Source organism: Trachurus trachurus, assembly GCF_905171665.1.
Source record: "Trachurus trachurus genome assembly, chromosome: 4".
Lineage (NCBI taxonomy): Eukaryota > Metazoa > Chordata > Actinopteri > Carangiformes > Carangidae > Trachurus > Trachurus trachurus.
In genome coordinates this window covers 3010858-3035196 of record NC_139898.1, presented here as the reverse complement: position 1 = coordinate 3035196, position 24339 = coordinate 3010858, and the positions used below count along the sequence as shown (strand labels likewise).

The window sequence follows — 24339 nt, the reverse complement described above, 5'->3', positions numbered from 1 at the left end:
TTTTTTTTTTACAATATTGTGCAAAACATGTTTGAATATGAGAATAAACAGGTTTGTGTTTATATATTTGAATTGTTTCTTTTTTTCTTTTAGCAGTGCACTGTGCAGTGTGAATGTTGACTAATAGATAGTTTTAGTCACTTTGTCACCATGTTTCAACTCTGTATTGGTGTAGATTAATTCATATATTAATATGGGTACGTTAATTAGCATTTAAACATCTTGTAATAGGAAGTTTTTGGTGTTTTAAAAAAACGCGTTTAGGATATCTGTGCGCGCGCAAATAGGTGTTGGTTACGTGCTCGCCCCCGACACCGAACGCAGTGACGTATGCTATCCGCCGCCTGTTGGTCTTTCACAGTTGGTGACGAGTATTATGAAAATGGCCTCGACCCTGCCCGTGAGCTCGAATAACCGGAGAAGATGACGGCGTTGAGCTTTTTAAGTGAGCGGAACACCTCAGTGTCTTGTTTGAACACATAGGTGGAAGTGAAGGACGGACGAAACGAAGGAGAGAGTCGACGGAGAAACGACTGGAAACACCACAGACCGCTGCATATTTTCTCTGGGCTGAGGAGCCACCATGGAGGATATCAACTCAAATATCAACGCGGACCTGGAGGTGCGGAAGCTCCAGGACTTGGTGAAGAAGCTCGAGCAGCAGAACGAGCAGCTCCGGAGCAGGTCGACCATGTTGTCCTCGTCCGGAGCGATGTCAGGGAACCACAGACCCCTCAGCGCCGGGTACGACTCGTCCCTGTCAGCGGGGATGGCAGCCGGGCTGGCCGGCTTCCCTGGGGTGGGGTTCGTCGGTACGGGAGGCTACGGTGGGCTGCTGGAGAACAACCGCTGCCTGAGCCCCCGGCTGTCCTACGACGGCATCAGCTTCAGGAGGGCGTACGACAGCGACGGGGCTTCGGCTGCCACCTCCGTGCCGAGTATGAACTCTCGTTACTCGGACACGACCGTCAGCTACACAGACGAAGGGGAAACATCGATCCTAGACGAAGTGGAAATCTTAGACCTGGAAGACATGGATTGTCTAAACGAAGACGAGGACAGCTGGTGAGTGACAGACAGGCTTGTCCTGGGAGGTGTCTCGGCCCCTCGGCCCCTCGGCCGCTCGGCCCGGGTCCCTGCCTTCAGAGCGGGGCTGACAGCTTTAATTGGCCGGGCACAGCTGCTCTACACATTAGCTACCATGACAAACACCAGGCGTAAACAGTCTGTGTAGTAGCCTGAGAGGTGAAGTCATCTGTGCTGAAGGAGCCTCATTGTGGATCACTGTCTGTATTATGTTGTTGGGCAAGTCGTGTGGGCGATGCCATGCCCTGCTGTGACTATATCACCATAATAGACGCGCTTTGTTAAGACTGTCAGAGCCAAATCCTTATTCCTCCTCGCTCCCAGATAGTGCGTCTGTGTCTGTGTCTGAGACCGACCAGTAGGCCTGTGAGGCACCGTGGCTCTCAGCTGTCAGGACCCCGAGGTCCCTCTGATCATCTGTTGAACCGTTTGGGGGGCTGTGATGTGGCAGATTGCTTGGCTTGTCACGGCAGCGGTGGCAGGAGATCAGTGTGTACAGCAAAAAAAAAAACGAAAGTTGTTTTCCTGCCCAGCAGCCATGTGGGAGAAGTAGTCATGGTTATGTACTCCTCCTCTGAATTCCCCTTAGCACACCAGTTGGCACACAAGCCACAAGTGCTCTGCTCTGCAGCAGCTATGGAGTGAGAGCTGATGATGAGAGATGAGAAATAGGACAGTCAGCTCAGCTCAGCATGCAGGAGGAAGAGCTGTGTCAGTGTCATGAAGCCTAACGCTGCCTTTACAGGGATTACAAACAACAATAGCTCTTAATAACACAGAGTGGTCATATGGAGCAGGATGATCGTGCAGGCCCTGCTTGTGATCACACAGTCAACCCTGATAGCGCACATGTCCATCCATACATCTCCTATAATCCCCCTTCCACTATTTGTGTTTGGATTATTTACTCTGGTTTTGAGCTGTTGCGGGTTTAAAAGTTAGGTGGCTTTGCAGAGATACACTTATGAAGAACATGAGTGGATTTGTCTAAATCTCCCCCTCTCATCCCAATTCAAGGAAATCCTGGAGAGGCAGAGTTACACACCGAGATTAGTCCTGCTAACTTAAGGCAGCCCATGTCAGTCATGGAGACTTGGTAGATGGGTTTAAAGAGGGTCTATAAATCCAGCCAACAGTTACAGACCACATATGAATGAAACAATACACATTTCCTGAGTCGATGGTCCTCTCTTGTTATCTTGTCTTGTCCTGTCAGGAAGAGTTTATTTGATTGGCATCTTCTACGTATGATAATGATACTATAATGGGCAACATTTGGGTGCAGCTCTGTGTGCAACCCAGTGGTAGTTACTAAAAGCTCCTACAGAGGCAGATTATATTTGGTTGAATGCCAGCACACAGGATTCGACAACAGTAAAGGATGTCTGACTGGCAGTGATAAATCATCGATGTCCAAGCCGTAGGTGTGTTGGTTAACAAATTAGACGAACGCTCTCTAAAAATATATTGACACCGCGCGGAGAAGAACAGTGGTATAACACTGTAACTAGCCTAGAGGAATATGGCATGAATGGGGGAAAGTGGGTGCACTCAGCTACCGTTGCAACCGACATGTAGGCTATAGGACGAATCCTTTTCCACTAAGTGTTTGTTATTTGATCTACCCATTGTTCCAAGACCTTCCTCTCTCGCCCGCAGCAGTGCGCCTCTGCCAGCTACTGAGCCTTTGACATCAGACTACTTTCAGACATTGCTCGCTCATGCCCAACAGAGCCCAGTCTCATTATGCCCTGGCTGTTTGTCAGCCCTCTGGATCAGATTGATATCTGGGATTACTGTGTAGCGCCCAGCTCTCGCCAGCTCCTGTCATAGACTCCTGTAATCCCTGAATTAGCCTCAGACTGGATTTAAAACGCTGCCCGCTCCTGCAGTGCCCCGACTATCAATAGATGCTTCCCTTTCCACCGCGTGTGTGGACTTGACACATATCGTTGTTTCATGTCTGTAGGTTGGACTTTTGGTCAAGTACATTATTTACTTTTTATGGTACAGCAGATGGCCAAAGGGCTGTACAGTCAAAACAGTAAAAACTGTGACACAACGCAACAAAATCTCAAAGACAGTAAAATGGTTAAAGCATTAAGACAGTCATTCTCATACTAAAGAAGATGTGTTAAGAGACAGGCAGTGTAGGGGCCAGTGTAACAGTATGAGGCAACTCATGGGGGCTATATCGCCGAAGTTAAAACCCCCAAAACATATAATTCCAGGGAGGGAACACAGGCCGACATGACACTCCTACACCGCTGGGTCCACATATCAGGACTCCAGTTTTATTCTCATTTCATTTAACTCTACAAGACTCTGGGCCATCCAAGCTTTGATGACCCAGAGGCAGATCACAGATGGTTTTAAAGAGTTAGCACCTTCCTGTAGGTGCAGGTAGGTAAATCTGAATGTCATCTGTGTAACAGTGGAGTTAGATGCTGGATTTAATAAGACTGAATCCTAGAGGGAGCAGAGAAAATGGGATTGGCCCTAGAATAGAACCCTGAGGGACCCCAGCAAGGAGGTGTAACGAGGAGGATACGGTAACCAGGGCCGACAGGAAAACTTCTGTCACACAACTGAACCACTACAGAGCAGCATCGCTACTGCCCATAATTATTTAAAGGTTTGCTCCAGTAGCCTCAAAAACTTTTACTATGTGCTCTACTAAAATGTGAGTGACAGCCCCTCTGTTGATAAACAATGGAAGTGTGCACAGCCCCAGATCTCCTGCTTGTGTTGCTGCGTTGCTGCACTTCTTTGCCTTAGCCGTAATGTTTCTGCTTTCATCATGAAAGACTTCCTCTATGGCTGCTACAGAGCTGACAGCTGCTGACTCAGATCTCTCTCCTGAGTGGAGAAGAGAAGATCTCTTCTCTTCTCTTCTCTTCTCTTCTCTTCTCTTCTCTTCTCTTCTCTTCTCTTCTCTTCTCTTCTCAAGAGGTTAGGCATAAACACACATGCGTATAACTAGTTTAACTGACAAATAGTAGAGAGTAGTGGGCCATTCAGTCACTATGTGTCCTTATTTTCTACCTTGATGTGTTTGCATCAATATTAGGCGTGTTTCCACTGCAGGAGTTCCTGGTAAAGGGAGTGGGTAGGAATGGACCAATCGGCACAGAGTAAGGAGGTTCCTGGGCCCCGTAAAATTACCTCGAAGTTCCTGCTGTGGAAACGCGCCTATTGAGTTTCACTTTGAATCAATGCAGCTGACTAAGTGCTGAACGCTGGGCCTGTTTCAGAGGATGTGGGCAGGTGACAGTTCATTCTTAAAGTTTGCTGCAGCAGGAGCTTGAAGTTACAATGTCCTCATCGCTAATAGAAACCCCCCATAGATACAGAACACCTAATTCTGACAGATCAACACATAAGAGTCAGGATTGTATTGATAGGTTAAGAACTTGTTCCTAGGATCTTAAATAACATGAGCATGAAATAGATCTGGATTAAAACAAAGTTGTTTTTCAGTGTTGACAAGCAGCGCCTCTCTGCTGCAGTGTCATTGCCACTGCAGCACTCTGTGATCAAACACTGTCCAAACACTTTGTTATCCCCTCAGTCTCATTTCCTCGTCCCAGCTATCAGCTCACATCACGTATGAGGTGTGATAGGTGTGAGCTGGAACAGTCGGCCGTTATCACAAGAGGAAGATGTTTTGTTTTGATTGCTAGTGTTGCCTTTAATGTACTTTGCAATAATATACTGTGTCACATGCATCTGCTGCTCTGTGTATTTTTCTCCAGGCTCTACGAGACAAAAGTCAACAGTCCCCTGCAAAAAGCCTTGAGTCCTATTGTGTGGTGCCGCCAAGCTCTGGACAACCCCAGTCCTGAGATGGAGTCGGCCAAGCGCTCCCTCATTCACAGACTGGACCTCACCATGTCAGGTAAACAGCAGCAACAGTGATACAGCAAACGAATCCCTCTTTTCAGATGTTAAAGGGATAGTTGAACATTTTGGCAAATGACCACAATCCCTTTAGTCATAGGAGTAGGTTCATTACATTTAACTATCAGTGCAAGTTGTTTTGAGATCAGCGGGGCAGAGACGTGAGCTACTCAGCAAACGCAATGGAGGTGAATGGTACAGATCCCCCTGTCCCTTATCAAACTCATCGAAAACACACTCCAACAACTCCAAAACGCTCTTGTGGAGAAGTTGTGACCTGCACATTCACCAGGCTATGAGATAATAACGTAACATCACCAGATGGAGTTGTTTTCGAGGCAAATGCATAGACTACAGTACATTCCAGACATGGCTGCTGGGCGGAGTGATTTCAATAGCACAAGTAGTACTTCCGAGTAATTGCTTCATGTGCTTCATTATTTCATAGCGTGGTGAATGTGCAGGTCACTACTTCTCCACAAGAGCATTTTGGAGTTGTTGGATTGTGTATTTGATGAGTTTGATGAGCAATGTGCATAACACCAGTCCTGAGTTCTCTTTATTTGTATTAATATGGTCATTTAAGAATGTGACTACAATAAAAAAAAATGTATTAATGCTGACACAGAGCATTACAGTGGTGATTTTCCACAGCTGTGCCAGGCTGAAGTGTTACTCAAATCGTGACAGTGTGTCAGAGGTCAGCAGTGCGTCATTGTTGTATATTAGGCGAATGTGTACTGATTCGTCACAGTGGAGCCTGTTCATAAATGATGAAATAGATGTTACAACATGCACTTCCAAACAAAGCAGAGATGGACGTATGACTCATGACTGATGTTGTCCTGTGTGCTTCAGTTTCCCTTATTATTCTAACAGGAAGTTGACCTCCACACATGTACATGTATGAACAGAACAGGCCGTAGTTTAAAAAAAAAGCAGCTGTCAGACAGACGAGTGCAGGTCGAGGTTAGAGAAAGCTCCAGGGTTTGATGCAGTAATTCTTTGAGGGTCTGTGAGAATATATGTGTGTACTCTTTGGACGACTGTCACGCATACGCACGAGCCAAGCTAAACAGGCCGTCAGACTAATACATGGAAGAGACCCAGTTGTTCTCATCTGTTACTCCTTTGCTGAAATGTGTGTGAGGAGCGATGTATAATTTATACCTCGCTGTGGAGTATTCAAAATATTTCTTGCTTTTGTGCCTCCGGCCTGCACCTGATTCTCAGCACATGTGCAGCATTAACTTATTCATATTGACATCTGTCCATGTTTTAAACACCACAGTCTCTCCAGGAGTTCGAGGCTCGTGTGGTCTTGAGACGTCGGCGACAAAAACCTTAAATCATTCCATGTCGTCGTCATCGTCGTGTAGAGCGCCAGTGTGGATGTAAACAAATGCCTGGGGTCTGTGACGGTCCCATGCGGACGCCTCAGTGTGCAGCTGAACCCTCTGAGAAGAGGAGAGGAGCTGCGTGGAGCCGGTGCTCCACTAATTATAGGTGCTGGGTCAGAGAGGAGGCCGGGCCTCGAGTCTGGCAGCTGAACTGAGGGGGGTCATTCCCATTTTGACCGTGGTATGTCCATGTGACAGTTAGATCATGTTGAGCAATTAGCCACTGAAGGTCGTTCTCTCCTGATCTCTCCTCTGTTGTGCAAGACTCTGAACTGCACCTGAACACACACACACACACACACACACACACACACACACACACACACACACACACACACACACACACACACACACACACTCAGGCCTCCTCATTCGAAGACACTGAGATCTGTTTGGGTTAGAGAATGCATTTCCTGAAGGAAATACGGGTGAATGCTGAAAGCTGGAAGCTGAATGAGCTGAATAAATGCTGAATTTAGTGAAGAAACTGCTGAAGCAATCTTGAAAAGATGAAACACTATTTGAAGAGTATAAGTAAAACATGTAAGGAGGAGGCTGTATGAAATGGTCGGAAATTACTTGAATTGATGATCAGTTACACGACTGTGGATCTGAATATTTCTTCCCCTCATGTGTCACATTTCCATCATTAACGTCTCATACGTTCAGAGACGCTTTGAGCTTCTGGTGCAAATGCAAATCAAAAATACGTCATCCAGCTCCTTCCCTTGTGTGGCCTGGACTTCACGACCGCTGGTGAACAAAGCACAATCTTAACTTAACCCTTTGTCATCGACACACCCATGTGTGCAGCAGCAGCTGACTAATACTACAAATAACTGTCCACTGGAGTGGGCTTCATGGGCGCATGCTCACAAGTGGTGATATCACTCACCACTGTAGGTGTGGAAGGATAACGTCACCCCCTCCATGGGCCTGATACCTCCCCTCCCCTCCCCACTTCACCCCCCTCCTCCCCTCTCCTCCTTTGGCACTGCTGGTGTCATCATTTGCAAAAGACAGAACAACTAAAATCTTTCACAGAGTCTTATGATTCGCCGGCCATGTGGTCACACAGCATTTAAAGTGAATATATTTGGCATCGAGGGCGAGGGATGGTAGAGATTTGAGTTAAAAAATTACAAAATAAATCAAAAGTGAGCACAGAGAAAGCCTTTGTCAAATTTCCAGCGTTAATTTCTGAGAGGATTCATGAGTGTGATGGAAGGAGTCATGGTGACACACCCTCATGGCTCAGGGCTGTTCTCCTCTCGCACCCAGCCCTCTCACAGGGGCATGGAAACCCCTGTTGCCATGGCGTCAGTTAAGGAATTTCAAAGAGGAAAAAACTCCACCTCGACTTGTGGAAGACTGGAGGCGAAGAGTTACTTCCTCATGATCTGAGCTGTGACACGAAGAGGTCGATGGGAGAGCGCGGCGTGTCTGAGCGTTTCCATGCGGCCGCGCAGCCAGAACACACTCAACACAGGACGAGCAGAGACTTTAAACACCGCCTCAAGTTGGATGTCAACAGCGAGCACGCCTCTGCTCTGCACACATACTGTTAGATTCATGTCCTCGGATGACGTGTCTCTGTTATGTAACTAATAGCAGGGAGGAGACGGCTGGGAGATAGCTGTCTGAGTGGATGACCGAGCTGTTTTATTCATTTGAATCCTGATAAGCAAAGTGTTTCCACGCCACAACAATTCAAATGTTTCTTAACCAAGACACTGGCGCTGCTCTGAGACCTGCCAATCCACAGCACATATAATACTCTAGAGTTACAACCACTGCCACTCAGCTGACCTGCCCTGTTCCTGCACTCTGTACACTGAGGGAGTGAGTTCACCTTCTGCCTGCACGTCTCCTCCAGCTTGATCCTCTGTTCTCCTTTGTGCTGTTGGTCTCTCTCTTTTATAAAAGCTCCTCTATTTGCTCCTCTTGTGATACGCTCGAAGCACTCTGCAGCTGTTTGGGCCTTTCTTTTGTTTTTTGCTTTTTTTTCTAAATATCAAATAAGACCTCAACGCCAAGCTTTCCTTCTTCTTCGACATGTATGCCTTACAGGCTTCCATTTTCTCTCAGGATGTTGTGTGTTGCTGGCTCATCTAGTTTTCTCTGTCTTGGCGTTTGAGCCTGTGGAAACTTGAGGCCAGTTTCCACAGCCTCAAACGCCAAAGCCAGAAAAAAAGTCCTCCTAATACAGTTTCATATCACATTGGTTACAAATGACATCAGTCTCATTGGACAGGAAGAGGAGTTCTTTTCTTGTCTTTTACTTCTCTTTTTTTTTTGTTCGAGGACATGAGGATTTGAGGACATGCTATTTCGGTTGGTCCCTGTGCTGCAGATCCCTTCAGACCCGTCTGTGTGTGTGTGTGTGTCTTTCCAGTGTGCTCGTCGGATCACTGTGATAGGACACACACACTGTCATCCAACCCTCGCACTGTTTAACACAGGGTTCATATGAGCTGCAGCCTCACTCACGTTGTAGCACAGACTCATCTGTTTGTTGAGCGTGAAGAACACGGCCGATCTTCTGACTGCTCTGTTTTCACTTAAAGGGATAGTTCAACATTTTGGCAAATTGGCCCATTGCTGTTTTTCTGAAAGCAATCTCTGCATTTGCCTCGAAAACAACTCTGTCTGGTAACGTTGTGTTATTATCTCATAGCGTGGTGAATGTGCAGGACACAACTTGTCCACTAGAGCGTTTTGGAGTTGTTGGATTGTGTATTTGATGAGTTTGATGAGGAAAACCAAGAAATTCCATTAGCCTCCGTAGCGTAGCTCTGAGCAGCTAACGGCTCTGCTCCACCGTTCTAAAAACAGCTTGCACCGACAATTAAGGGTAACAAACCTACTCCTAAAACTATAGGGATTATGGCAATGGGCCAATTTGCCAAAATGTTGAACTATCCCTTTAAATCTGGACCGTGTGTAATAGTCAAGCTTGGTTTCAAGCAGGTTTTAGTCTGTTGACCTGTCTTACTCTGGAAATGGAAGACAAAGTGCTCAGTGTTAGCCCGCTACATGTTGCAGCGTTGTTGACATTCCTCAGTAGCTGATCTGCGCTGATGGCACCAGGAGTGGACGACATGATGGTAAATAATGCAGGAGGACAGAGTGCAGAGGAGCAGGAGACGGAGAGAGAGAGAAAGGAGCAATGTGGAGAGAGGAGGTAGTTGATCTTAAAAGGCCTCCACCACCACCACCACCCAGCTGTGTAAACACATCCAGTCAGAGAGAGAGGGATGGGTAAATGAGTGCACTCAGAGACGGCAGCCATCCAAACCACCAAGCTATCTCAGCGACGGGGTCTGATCTCATGATCCAGACCGAGGACTCCGTAGGCTGGAGCCTCGGGCCCGGGGGCCGCACAGAGAATAGCATTGTGCACTCATTGACTGCGCGTATGGATTCAATGGCGCGTATTGTTGAGTGTTTTTTCCCAGCTAATGATGCAGGAACTCTCCGTCAGGCCTCTGGTCAGCATACGGTGTGAGGAACTGGAGCAGGCGGCCGGCACACTGCAGAGCTTTCATACAGCTCCCAGCTCTCAGGAAAACACTGCTGCTGGGATGGAAACAGGCTCCGTCAGGGCCGTGGTGGAGCTGCTGGACTGTAACACACTTTTAGTGGGAGTGCTCTGCTTAAGTGTTTGTTTTAAGTATCAGTGCTTTAGTGAAGTAACTTAACTTTGACATCACTTTCACAACATTTCCATAGAGCACTGGGCACAAGGACTCTTACTTTGAACTAGAGCTTGTAGTGTCTTTTATTTTGAAAATGTGATAGAGCACCAGAGTACTCATTGTCTGAACTCTCTACTCCTATTCTTCTCTTGGTACTGTGTGTATACTGTTGCTGTGACACAGTGATTTCCGAGTCGGGCAGCCATGAAGTTCTACATCTTATCCTATCTTATGATCAAACCCACATCCGTACTAACAAAAGTTCACCGTTGAGTTTGAGAAACATGATGTTGAGATGTGTAAGGTTTATTTAATTCCAGATAGGTAAAGGTAAGGTAGGTTTGTGCTCTCCATGCTGTGGTTGGTCCAGTGACTTAAGGTTCAGTTCAGTCACTGTAAATGTGGAATAAGACAACAGTGTGTTTATGTCATCTGGACTGAAAAAGCTTCTCTTGTATTGTGGTGATATTTGATCAGGAGGTTCTTTTACTCTGACTCAAGTAAAGGAGCTGTGTGCACTGTTCACTTCAAGATACAGCATGTTAACTGAGGATGGATGGATTACTTCAGATTGTGAAGGAAAAACTGTAAGAGTCCATCAGTGTAAGAACAATAATACTGCAGAAATGATCAGATATTTCAGTAACAAATGCATAAATCAAATTTTATTATTGAACATCTGCTGAAAGCTTCCAGTCTGCTCTGTAGATCAATACAACACTCACCAGTTGTAAAGCAGCACCTGCGTAAATTAAGAAAATATGACTTAATATTTAATATCTAATACACCCATGATTATCAGTGCTGCCATAGAATAAATAAACAAAAGTCTGCACAAGGACTTTGATTGGTTTCCAGCAGGTTAACAGTGTAGAGTATCCATGCTGACCACATGTGTTGTGTAACTTTGCAGCCAACAAGCGGAGGAGCCTGTATGGAAGCCCCTACAACCAGCAGAGCTACGGAAGCCCGTACAGCACAAACGCAGCCAACAGCCCGTACAGCAGCGGCTTCAACTCCCCCTCCTCCACCCCCAGCAGAGTGCCCATCGTCAGGCAGCAGCTAATGCCGGGCAACGCAGGTATGGAGCTCTCGGTCGTTTCAGTAACAAGTACCGACGATCAGCTGTTGTTGTCAGTGTGGTTGAATCTGTGTCGCACGCATTTTCCTCACCGACAGTACACCAGCGCAACGCGGCGGCTGAGAGGAACCCTCCGGCGGTGAGTCCACAGTCGTCCGTGGACAGCGAGCTGAGCACCTCGGAGATGGACGAGGACTCTGTGGGCTCCTCCACCACCTACAAACTCAACGACGTCACCGATGTTCAGATCCTGGCTCGTATGCAGGAGGAGAGTAAGTACCTGTTGCCAAGGGCGTAACTTTGGGTTAAACATAGGATGGGTTAAGATCTCTGCCCATATAAGGAAACAAATCAGCACGTGTCTTAGTGCGGGGGAAGAGTGCAAAATCATTAACTTTGATAAAAGAACAAGGTTAATTTACCTCTTTATTTAGGCATTCCCATATCAATAACAGTAGTAAAAGGTATTTCAGTCATGCATTTTATTTTGTTGTTAATAAAGTAACACATTTATTCTGACAGGACTAATGCTGGTTAATCAGTTTATCATATCACCACTTGCCATTGTGTTTCTTACCAGGCAGATGAACTAATGACACAAAGGGTGATCTAGGCAGCTAGACTATGACACGGCTAACAGTTAGCCTGCAGAGGCATTATAACATAGCACACCACACCTTCATTAATACAATGTAAAGACCAAATTAGCTTGAGAGAGAAAAACCAATCAGTTTTCAGATCGGCTAAATCCCACCAGCATATTTTTTTTGTGGCGTCCTCCTCTAGCTTTCCCTCTATAGCCACTAGCAACCAGCTGTACATTGTCAGATTATTAAAAATATTACTTGTGGTTGTTGCAAATTAAATTAAAGCAGAAGTAAGCGGAATATTTGTGTTAATGTAAGTCTTAAATAGTTCTATCTTCCGACGGCAATCATTTATAGAGTGTTTGGTCTGAAACACGGGTCTGTCAGTCACTCTGCTCTGCTGTAAGCCGAGGAGAAAACTTTCCTTGTATCCTACAACCTTTATCCAATGAGGAGAGAGAACGGCATAAAGGGGCGGTCCTCTCTGTGTGTGCAGCCAAGGGATGCGCGTGAATGTGGTGACGTAGGGACGAGGGCGGGGACTGCTAACTCCATCTGCTGACAGGAAGTTAGCCAAAACCACCGGATCGCTTACTTCTGCTTTAAATCAGTAAAAACAACAACTTCCTTATACCAGCGTGTAGATATTTGTATTCACTACAATTATATGGTTATTTAAGGGGTTATATTGGCTGGATTAGATTTCTTTGGGGTTAAAACCCCCCTAACCCTCTCATAAATTACCTACAGCAGCTCCATCCTCCATTCTGCATGTTCTTCACACCTGACCCGTCTGTCCTCAGGTTTGAGACAGGACTACGCTGCCACGGCGTCCAGACGGAGCTCGGGCTCCTCCTGCCACTCGTTGCGGCGCAGCACCTTCAGCGACCAGGAGTTAGACGCGCACAGTCTGGAGGACGAGGAGGAGGCGGTGCACCCGGCCTTCCACCTGCCCTCCAGCCGCTTCAGCCCCTCCCCTCGACACTCGCCCCGCGCCTCCCCCAGGAATTCGCCGCGCTCCCGCTCCCCGGCCCGTTCCATCGACTACAGCCACAGCCGCGGCTCGCCTCAGCCCATCATCAGCCGCCTGCAGCAGCCTCGCCACTCGCTGCAGGGCCACGGGCACGACATGCAGACCAACGTGGTGAAGAATGAAGGTAGGCTATGGCGGCGTATCTGCACCTTTATTCAAATGGAAATGCATTTTGCAAACTGGCAATTCAGTGTGTAGTTTGAAAATGTATTTGGCAATTTACAGTTCAATATGCAAAGTGGCAATGCAATCCTCAATACAGATCAAATAATCTCAATGAAAATAAGGAATTAAAATTAAATTAATCAATCAAATCAAATCATGTCATTTTATTCAAATGGCAATTCATTTTGCAAACTGGCAATTCAATGTGCAATGTAGTCATGCAATTTGGAAATGCATTTGGCAATTGACAATTCAGTTTGCAAAGCAATGCAATCCTCACATCACTTTGTATTTGTTAGGTTAAAAGGGACAGTAGTGACCCTGCTTATTGCATTGTGTTTTGTCACATGCGTTATCTGCACCAATATTCAATTTGAGAATGCAAACTGTCAGTTCTCTCATCAAGGCGGGTCTTCCTTCTGTGGCTGCATGGTATTGGGTAATACAGGTAGACAGACACAAATTGACTTTGTATTTGTTTATTCAATTAACTGACATTTGAATAAAGGTGCAGATACGCTTCCATACTTAACAGAGCCAGTACACATGGACAGTGGTTCAGTGTGTGACCCTGGCCACTGTCACATTGATCTGATTCTCTCCTCTGCTCTGTAGAAAAGCTGCGTCGTAGTCTTCCCAACCTCACGCGCTCCTCGGCGGCGGCCCAGGCCCAGGCCCCGGAGCCCGTGAAGAACAGCCGCAGCTGTGAGTCAAACCTGCAAGTGCCAAACGGCGGCTCTCCTCGACACCAGAGCCAGTCTGCGAGTAAGTATTGTGACACACACATACACATCAAACAACATGTCATGTGTCCGTTTGATTTGATTTAGCTGCTAAATACAAAAACTTTGAAAAGTTGTAAACAAATGTTTTGCTTGAGTAGCAGAGCCATTGTCAGATCCATTATTGATATCAGTGTGTTGTCTGACGACATTATGTTAACATCTGTTTTGCTCTCTCAGTCTGCTCAGCGCTCGGCAACATGACAGGCTGTGTAATCTCTTGTTAGTGGTTGTTGCAGTGGGAACTGTGTTAATCCCTGCGGCTCCACCTGCAGCCACAGGCCTGCGTTGCTTTGTAGTGCCATGGCTTCGGTGTTTGGGGATCCTCTCTGTCTTTGATCATTTTCAGTTATACTATCTCTTATTGACACGCATCCTTCCTCTCGTCGTCCCGGCATAACTTTCACTTCAAAGACGCACACACTCTCTCTGTGCAGAATTAGTGCATGGCACCAGCAACACTGAGAATCCTGAACGACTCCTCGTCTCAGTGGCACTTATGTCGTTTTACATTTTCTGTCTAAGGGTTTTATGGTGTTTAAGAGCTCAGGATCTCCACCTCTTTGGGTTCAGACTATCTACTGATTTAATCCTGTAATAGCAGATAATGGTAATGGTATTGTCCTTAATCCAAGAACAGTAATCCCTCTGTTACTACAGACTGATAGGGCTGAGGTCAAAGGGCAGGTTTCAGCTGGTTAAACATGTAGTGGCCGTCTTTATCCTGTTTCCGTCAGCGCTCTCATGGACAGGGGTTGCCGTCACATTTTCATACATGCACCTCATCTTAAAGGGATAGTTCAACATTTTGGCAAATTCGCCCATTGCCATAATCCCTATAGTCACAGGAGTAGGTTCATTACCTTTAATTATCGGTGCATGTTGTTTTGAGATCAGCCGGGCAGAGACGCGAGCTACTCAGATAACACAATGGAGGTGAACGGTACAGGTCCTCTGTCCCTCAAAACTCATCAAATACACAATCCAACAACTCCAGAACACTCTCATGGACAAGCTGTGACCTGTACATTCACCACACTATGAGATAATCATGTGTAATTATGTAACATTACGACACACAAAGCAAATACTCCTAACTACTTGCGCTTTTACAATCACTCCACCCAGCAGCCATATTTGGAGTGTAGTTCTGGCCGCATTTGCCTCGAAAACAACTCAGTCTGGTAATGTTACATTATTATTTCATAGCGTGGTGAATGTGCAGGTCACAACTTGTCTAGGAGAGTGTTTTGGAGTTGTTGGATTGTGTATTTGATGAGTTTGATGAGGGACAGAGGAGCTGTACCGTTCACCTCCTTTGTGTTCGCTGAGCAGCTCACGTCTCTGCCCCGCTGATCTCAAAACAACATGCACCGATAATTAAAAGTAATGTACCTACTCCTATGACTACAGGGATTATGGCAATGGGCAAATTTGCCATAATATTGAACTATCCCTTTAAAGAGCTTCAACTCCACAGTGGAGAGGTTTACAGTCGTGTGAATCTGTTCTCTCTGAGCTTTGGCTGCACTGGGCATGTGGGCACTGACTCCTCTTCACTGCAAAGAGCATGTTTAACACCGACCAGCCTCCTTCTCTCCGTCCTTCTGTCCGTGCTGACACCGGTAGATGGGCTGTTCCACCTGACAGTGGCACTGCTGCGCCGCCACCTTGAATGAAGCTGCATGTGGCTGCAGAGCCCTCTAGTGGCCTCACACTGCACCCCCCGGCTTGTACGGCTGCGGTCGCCCTCGTCGGCCTCCTCTCGCTCCGGTGACGCTGCGATTCTCAGGCACAAGTGAAGTCTGACTCCCTTGTTGAATTGTCCCTGTTTTTCCAGCAGCAGCTCAACTCCCGAGATACTCCACCCCCTCTCGTTCCTCCCCGAAACCCAAACAGCACCTCCAAAGCCCGACTGCCCTGCGAGGTAACGGTCTGCTCCTAAACCAGCTGGAGGCTGTGGGATGGCGCTCACACACAGACACATGCACAGTTTATGATGCACTAATACACAGTCCAGCTACCTGTGTATGTACTCAAAAGTATTGTCTGCTGAGGCACGCGAAATGTAAACGCTGAAACAGCCACAGTGTGTGGAGCTGAAACAGATCTGAGGAGGGGTGTGTTCATGGACCGGCGTCCAGCTGGTCATTTCAAGGCTGAGTGCAGCTTCAGCCTCTGCTCTGGCACTTTCATTGACAGAGAGCAGCAGAGCCGAGGGTCAGACAGAGGTGGACAGCTGTGTCCCACACCGAAAGGCTGGAGGGGTCACAGTCTGAAGAGCTGCTTCACTGACTCGAGCTGTTTATGTAAAACTAAAACAGGTGCTGTGAGCTCGGTAACGTCAAAGCAGTGATTCTGTGCTGTTGCTGGTCCATAGTCCACTACCATGGTTATGTAACAATACTAGTGCCATTCACCTGTCCTTCCTTATGGCCACATTAACCTGGACTCCACTATAAACACTTGTTTCCTTGCAGCACTTGCAAACATGCTGTAAGTCATGCTGTCATCACTGGACGCAGCAGTGTCCAAAGGTCTGAGACACCGAGTGTGCTGTAGTATGTAGATCACCTCAGCCCTGTGGACTCTGGTGTCTTTCTGCATTTGTGTCATCAACTTATGTTTTAAGATAAATGAACTAGAAGAAGATAATTCTTATCAATGATTCAGTGAATTAGCATCAGCTGACACTTTTATACAGTGTGAAGGTTCTTGTTTCTCATTTGGTCACATGATGTTATTCACCAGACAATGAGGGAAGTTGGTCGCCGTCAACAACATCCAGTCTGTTAGCTCAAGTGAAAAACTGAAATGAATTCACTTCACATTTGTTGCATCCATATTTTATCATGTAAAATATTTATATTCTGTTCACCAAGTGGCCACTTTATTAGGTACACCTGGATGTGCCATATTAACCAGGCATCAGTGTTATGTATCATTTTAATATTAGAGCCACTTGTGAATATTATGACACAGGAGACAAAACTACACTTGAGTAATGTAGAGGTGTACCTAATAATGTTTGTTTACCTCCATCATGACATGATAGATTCCAGCATTAAAGGGATAGTTTACCCAAAATTCAAATTTCACTCATTATCTACTCACCCTCATGTCAACTAAGAACTGTAAGAATTTTCAGAGTCCTCCGTTCCTTCTCTGAGTTACGGGGGGGGTCCGTGCAGCAGTATTTCTCCATATAATGGTTGTCAATGGATACCAACTTTCTTCGTCCAAAAAGACACACCAAAAAACATCCAAATACCTCCATACTGCTCGTCTGTAATGTCCCTCTTGTATTGAAGCCCCGACATGAGAAATTGTTCCGCCGGTCAGTGAGCAGTGAACCGAGACACTGGGAGCTTCCGCTACAAACAAGCTATACTATAGATTTTTTTTCAGAACAATTTCTCATGTCGGGGCTCCAATACAAGAGGGACATTACAGACGAGCAGTATGGAGGTATTTGGATGTTTTTTGATGTGTCTTTTTGGACGAAGAAAGTTGGTATCCATTTACAACCATTATATGGACAAATACTGCTGCACGGACCCCCCCGTAACTCAGAGAAGGCACGGAGGACTCTGAAAATTCTCACAGCTCTTAGTTGACATGAGGGTGAGTAGATAATGAGTGAAATTTGAATTTTGGGTGAACTATCCCTTTAATCCTGTACACTGTCACTGATCCAGGTGTTACAGATGTGACTGCGTTGGTTACATTAGTTGTAACAGCAGCGTGTGCCCCCCCCCCCCCCCCCCCCCCCCCCCCTCACCGTCACCATCACTCTCCATGACCACACTCACACAACCTCAACAGTCACTTGTCATGATTTGGTGCTCACACTGATCCAGGGTCATGTAACGTGACAAGTTTGTGGCGAACAAACAGGCGGCAAGAGACACCACATGACCGTCCACCCTCAGCACCTTCCTCCCAGCTCTGAATTAAGGCCTGTCTCTGTTGTCTTCGTCCTTGTCTAGTCCCACTCTCCTGTTGCTTTGGAGAAGAAGGTGATTTCAGTGAGTATTCACTGAGGGTTTCCACCTTTTTTTTTTCTTTTTCTTTTTTAAATATTGTGATTGTGGTTCCACACTGTGGTTGTATTGATGTTGTGCTGCTGGTTTTCACTGGTATATGCTGTGTGTGAATCACCTCATTCTGTCAGCACATCCAAACGCCGTTAGCCGAGGTCAGTCATTCATTTGTAGATGTTAACTTTCATCGTAACAGGTTCATTCTTCATTTGTAAATATGGGATGGATTTGTTTAGTCAAGACCAACATGTTTCCATGTGTCAAACAGATTATTGTACACAGGCATCATGTTCACACTCACTTGGCAGTTCATTAGATACATCTTGCTACAACCAACCAACCAGTCTGACACCCTGACGCTGCAGTGAATCCTCCATCATGACACCCTAGAATGTGATAAAGTCCTGCAGGACGGTTTATTCCAGGACTGTTGGATTAGACCAGTGGTTCCTAACCTTTTTTGGCTCGTGACCCCATTTTGACATCACAAATTTCCAATCACGTGTAGTCATGTAATCGTGGCCATCAATCATACGTCAGCTCAGATATTTTCATGTTGCATTTTATTTTAACTTGATTTATGTGAAAATATAGAATACAGTTGTTTAAGATTGTGTGTGGTGTTTTTAATCATAATTTTAAAAATAATAATAATTTGACAAAAGACATTACAAGCGACCGCATTTGAATTCCAGGCGACCCCACGTGGGGTCTCGACCCCAAGGTTGAAAAAACACTGGATTAGACTGTGTTGTTTGAGCTGTGCCTAATAAACTGCCAACAGAGTGTAGATCTACCTCATACCATTGTGCTCTTGATCATTACTTCACTGTGAAACTCCAGATAGACTGAAACCTGTAGAAGAACATTAAGACTGACAGGATCCACTTCCACCTGAGCGTAACCCTGTCCTCCCTGTCCTCAGTCCCCTCTCCCAGTAAGCTGCGGACTCCTGCCACCCCGTCCCCACTCGCCTTGAGGCAGCCGGTGAAGGCCACGCCCACCCCCGGCTCTGCCACCTCCACCCCCACCCGCTCCCTGGCCACTCCACGCAGCGGCCTGCCCCGGCCCAGTGGCTCGGCGGGAGGGGGCATCCCTCTGCCTCGCAGCAAGCTGGCCCAGCCTGTGCGCAGGTATGTACACACATGCACATGTTGTCTCTCTTTTTTTTTTCAAAGATTTGTTTTTATTAACAGAAGCTCTTACAGGATGTTTATGGTGCTTAGCAAGCATCTACAATTGGTTACAATGACATAAGTCATATTTTACAGAAGGAGTATACATAATAGTAGGGAGGTTAAGCGACTTTTGACTTCAAGTCATGATGCAAAGCTCCCCTTTGGCATGGAAGTACCTTAGGGTCATACAAATAAATCTATCCTAAGACACAAGTGAGATCACACTTTGTATCTGAAATAAACACGTTTTTAAAATGCCTTTTTAATTGAGAAAACACATGCTAAAAGCACATTCCATTTAGAATGTCCATATAAACTACAATGACTTCAGCTCCTGGATGTTATCTACAGCTTATTTGTAACATGATTGCAATATTTCAGGATTGTTTCTCAGTTTGAATGATGAACAGGGATCTAATGCCTTTCAATCTGTAGGATGGACTGACATAGGAAGCATAAAGTCCAGTCATGACATTCCATTATGGCTCATTTGAAGTAAGAAATAAAGATACTGTAACATCATGAGATTTATAAGATGAGCATTAACAAGCATTCACAAAAGTAAAAATCTACCAAAATAATGAAGCTTACCAGTTTCTCAGCATTACTCTAAGAGAGGATCTTAGCCAGCTATACTGTGCTGGTGAAATAAGTCAGTCCTAATCATATGCTTTATGTGAGAGCTGCAAACCTAAACTTCCCTGTATGTACATAAAAGCTGAACATTGCTTATGAAGGGCGCTCTACGCTAAAATTTGTTAGTTTACTTTAGGAGCACAATGTAAAATGATTTCAGTATCAGGTTATATAAGCCTTAAATAATGTACAGGGTCCAATGTGACCCATTTTTACATTTGAGAACAGTAAAAACATTTTTCCTTTGACTTTAAGTTGACTTCTAATATGACCCAGACTGGGTCATACATGTAAATTCAACTTTTTTAAATCAACATACACAAGCAGTAACTAGTTCTAGGTAGGCCTATATTTTGACCAACACAATATTTGGCTAATTGGTCTTTCCTGACACTACTGTGATATGAATTACATCTTATTATTTAACTACTTGTAGGCTATATTTGTTACACTCGGTCTGATATTGAACAAATCAGTATCAGTATAGTTTTATTAATGTTTTTACATTAATAAAACCCAATATCCTGTCACACAAGCAGCTCCATGTTGTCTCAGAAGCTGTAGATCACATCCAGGAGCTGAAGGCATCAGGGGATCTGCCTGAGTTTATATGGACATTCTAAATGGAATGTGCTTTTAGCATGCGTTTTCTCAATTTAAAAACGTGTTTATTTCAGATACAAAGTGTGATCTCACTTGTGTCTTAGGATAGACTTATTTGTATGACCCTAAGATACTTCCATGCCAAAGGGGACCTTTGCATCATGACTTGAAGTCAAAGGCCCATTTTTTGGGCTTAACCTCCCAATAAGTGTATAAACTTATAGACACAGCACACACCAGGATGATTTTTTTTTCTCCAAAATATTTTTATTGAAAAATACAACAAGATACTTCCAATTACGGGGATACAGTTATCCTTTTCTTTTCTTTTTTTTATACATATATGCATATGTAAACAGTCACATATACACATACACAAAAGAAAATGAACAAAAACACACTCTGTAATTTAATTTACTCATTTTTCCACTACAATTTTATCAGAGTGCAGTGTAAAAAAAAAACCAAAATAACAAAAACAGTGATAATGGTAATAGGCAGAAATTCAATCAGGTAGTACCTCTAAATTAGTAAAATAGGAAAATAAAGGGTTGCCATTTCTGAAAAAAATTTCTCAAGCTTTAAAAAAAAACATCATGTCTTTAAGCCACCGGGAGATAGAAGGATATTTAGCCCAGGATGATTTTTAAACATCAGATGAACAAAACAAAACATGAACTTTTCCCATCCCATCCCACCCCCCACCCTCCTCCCTCGTATGGCTCTCTATTTCTTTTCAATTACATACCTACACAATCTATGTACATGCATGTTGTCTCTCTGTGTGTGATAAAAGTAATTGACATAGACACTCAATGTAACCAGCATCAAACTTCGTCTCCTCAGATCTCTTCCTGCTCCTCGGTCCTACAGCGGCACAGGCGAGAACTGGAGAGAAGGCTGTTACTGAGGCCGGCCACGGGGGGGCGCTCCAGTCAAACTATCAACACAAGGAGGCAGACAGGACGACATGGCACTTTATCTAGCTAGACAACTTCTACAGCAAAGAGAGAGACTGTCCCGAAAACTATATACAAATCAGAATTTAAGAAAGGAGAGGACAGTGTCCACATCGTGTCCAAGAGGACCTCCCATCATGCTTCTCTGTGGGGACTGGCACCGGAGGGGTCAGGCATGTCGCGCAAAAAACAGCCCATAAAATGCCAAAGAAACCAGGCCGACTCCGGCTCCGGCAGCAGAGGACACGTCACCTGCCTTGGTTTGACTGCGCTCACGTGTCAGACGGTCATATCACTACATCACCCACCTCCCCCCACCCAGCCCCAACGCCCCACCCCCCCGCTCTTCTTCACCTCCCTCAGGTTGAAATGTTTCCATGCATTTCTCTCTTTATGCTCTGTGTTTAACAGATGTGGGTGAGCGATCTCTATGATGATGCTGTGCAGGTGAACTGTCCCGTAACGTTAGAGAATTATTGATGTCTTGCAACAGTTGAAAAAAAAAAAAAGCACCTGTGTGTGGGTATGACATTTAAAGAATCTTTCCTCTTGTAAAATCAGCCAGAATGTATGCACAAGTTTGTTTTGGAAATTATTTATTCAAATTATTTAAGAAGTGTATGTCCAAACATCCATATCAGTATTTTATTTTAAGAATTAAGTTGTTTAAAACGAACATTTTGAACCTCAATTTCAAGCTAAATCTCCAAAGCCTTCTTTTTTTTTTCGTTGTTGTCGTCAAGTCACAGGACTTGTGAGGAACCTGTGTGAGCGATGACACCTCGGCCTCAGACTCCTGACTTGTACCACAGTTTGCCAAGACTATATACTTTTCCATCAAGTGCTGTGATTGGTCAGTTTCAGTTCAGGTGTGAGTTATGTTTGATGCTGCAGACAAACTCCATCTATCGAGAAAGAAACCTGAGCTCTAAAAACATATTTAATCCCCGTTCACCCGTTCAGCCAGTGACACCAACCAGTCTTTGATGTTGTTCATTGAATTCCCACCACAGATTTGTCCGTGTATCAATCATACCATGAAGAAAAAAGAGAAAAGGAAAAATATATCAACGTGACAGGCTGAGTAAACGTCGGCTGGCTTTTACCTCTTGTGCTATGACAATAAATCAAAAGGTGTGCCAGTGTTAGGGAAGCTGTTCTGGTAATTGGTGTGCTGGGTGTTCTTAAACTAGTGCCTATAATTTAAACTTTCATTTGAGTTTGAACATCTTTGTTTTGTATGTTTATCATTTTGTGCCAATTTCTTTGCGAGTTTGCATTTCTCTGCTTGACTGATCTGCTTGCCTGTTTGTGTTTTTTTTTGTAATTGAAATCAATACATTTATAATTGCTTTAAAAAAAATGTTTAATATGCGCCTTCATATTTATAACTAATTGCTCATTCTGTAAATGAAACTATTTATTAAAGAGAGAGGTGCCTCAGTCAAAGCTCAGATTCAGTGGGAAGCTAGAACGAATGTTGCAAAAAGACATACCACACCTTTTGTGTGAAAGTTTTTGTTATTGAGCTTTTTTTTATATCCACAAACATGAACATTCAGTTTCCCTGTGTAAAGTCACATTTCAAATAAAAGCTAAAAAACTTCTCCTCTGGGTTCTCCTGAATCATTCTGCAGGGGCGACACACTAGTCGAGTGCAAAGTCATGATTTTACTTGCTTAAATTTCATCTAGAGGACACACCACAACCACGGTGATGGTGAAGTGTGCAGGAGAGACAGTGACCATCACAGAGGACAGGGAAGCCCTGCTGCTGCTCACACACATCAGACACACTTTATCTGAAATCAGCACAGAGCGCACACACTCCGTCCTATCAAACGTCTTCTCAGGATATGAATCTGCTGTGCTCACATCATATAAATCAGACTCGCCGAGATTAGAAACTCTTGTTTATACGCAGCTACCAACACAACAGCGACACATTATGTATTCTGTGCACAGGCGGTGGCTGTATTGCGTATCTGGAGTCACCCATTGGTTAATGGGGTCCATGGTGTGTCTCCAAGGAGGAGACAGACAGAGACAGCCTGAGTCACCCACTGCAAAGTGTCCCATCACACTCCAGCCTCAGCGCCGTCAAGACCTGTGACGTCACTGCATTTATTTCCTCTGGGCACACGGCTCCTCGGGTGTGTGTGTGTGTGGTACCAAGGAGTTTGTCCCTGAGGATCACAGTCTGTCTCTGCACACACAGACACACAAAGCGTCAAATCCCAAATAGCAAGGTTCCTTACCCCAGGCAGATGCTGCTGTACTGGATATGATGATGATGACATCATCACTGTGTCCCGGCAGCAGACAGTCATATATCACAGATGCTGCTCTCACCATAGACATATCTATGGCTCTCACTGTTTGACCTGCACTTACTGCAGCAAACACACACTTACTGCTAAGACTGGATGTACCACACCACACGGAGCTGCTCTTTCACTAATATTCAAACGGCTCATCAATTCATGTGGCAGCCAGACTCTTATATTTAGAGGTTGATGGATCTGTGATGGCAGACACCAGGCTGCAGCAATTAACTTTTACTGCTGAAAGATTTCAGTGTTTTTTTCCCACACAGGCCGACTGTATCTGAGTCTCAGTCCCAGAGAAGAGCAGCAGTTCTGACTGACTGTGTGAAAACTGATCAAGTCCAGTCACTTCTAGAGATTAGGGACACAACTCAACTACACATAATTCATTTTTTATTTAAAGGAGCAGTGACCTTTTTTACGACCTGGACCTTATGTCTGGCATAAAATACGGTTGTTTGCTCACTATCTGTATCTGGTGGTGTTCTTGTGGAATAGCACTGGCGAATCATAACAACAAATGAACGAGTTTCGCTGCAGATAATGCATTATGGCTGCATTCTCTGTGCCCCAATCACTCCCACTATATGGATATATGCGGCTCTGGAATGGATCTAAATATCATCCTAACTCCTAATGACACTAAAGTTATATGGGTGAGTAAACAACCGTATTTTATGCCAGAGATAAGGTCCAGGTTATAAAAAAACGGTCCTTTTCCTTTAACCCAGCTGAACACCTACACACCATCCCATACACAACTGTACCATATTTAATTTGCAGCATGTAGGCTTCATGTCAAATGAAAAATATATATGTAAATGTAATAAATGAAAATATATTGAATGTATATTAGTAACAT

General features: G+C 44.9%; 1 protein-coding gene across 4 annotated transcripts; it reads left to right on the top strand.

Moving 5' to 3' along the window:
• The first annotated feature begins 371 nt into the window (after positions 1 to 371).
• slain2 (SLAIN motif family, member 2) lies at positions 372 to 22752 on the top strand. Of its 4 annotated transcripts, none has more exons than XM_083970410.1 (9): positions 372 to 1065; positions 4842 to 4984; positions 10998 to 11165; positions 11264 to 11437; positions 12556 to 12909; positions 13566 to 13715; positions 17722 to 17760; positions 18701 to 18908; positions 21039 to 22752. In XM_083970410.1, exons 1-9 carry the CDS (start codon positions 584 to 586, stop codon positions 21100 to 21102), a joined length of 1782 nt encoding a protein of 593 aa, XP_083826536.1. In that variant the 5' UTR covers positions 372 to 583; the 3' UTR covers positions 21103 to 22752. The 4 variants fall into 4 exon arrangements, with proteins under 4 accessions (XP_083826536.1, XP_083826535.1, XP_083826534.1 ...); XM_083970409.1 differs by lacking the exon at positions 17722 to 17760 and adding an exon at positions 15576 to 15659; XM_083970408.1 differs by lacking the exon at positions 17722 to 17760 and adding an exon at positions 15573 to 15659.
• The last annotated feature ends 1587 nt before the right edge of the window (positions 22753 to 24339 follow it).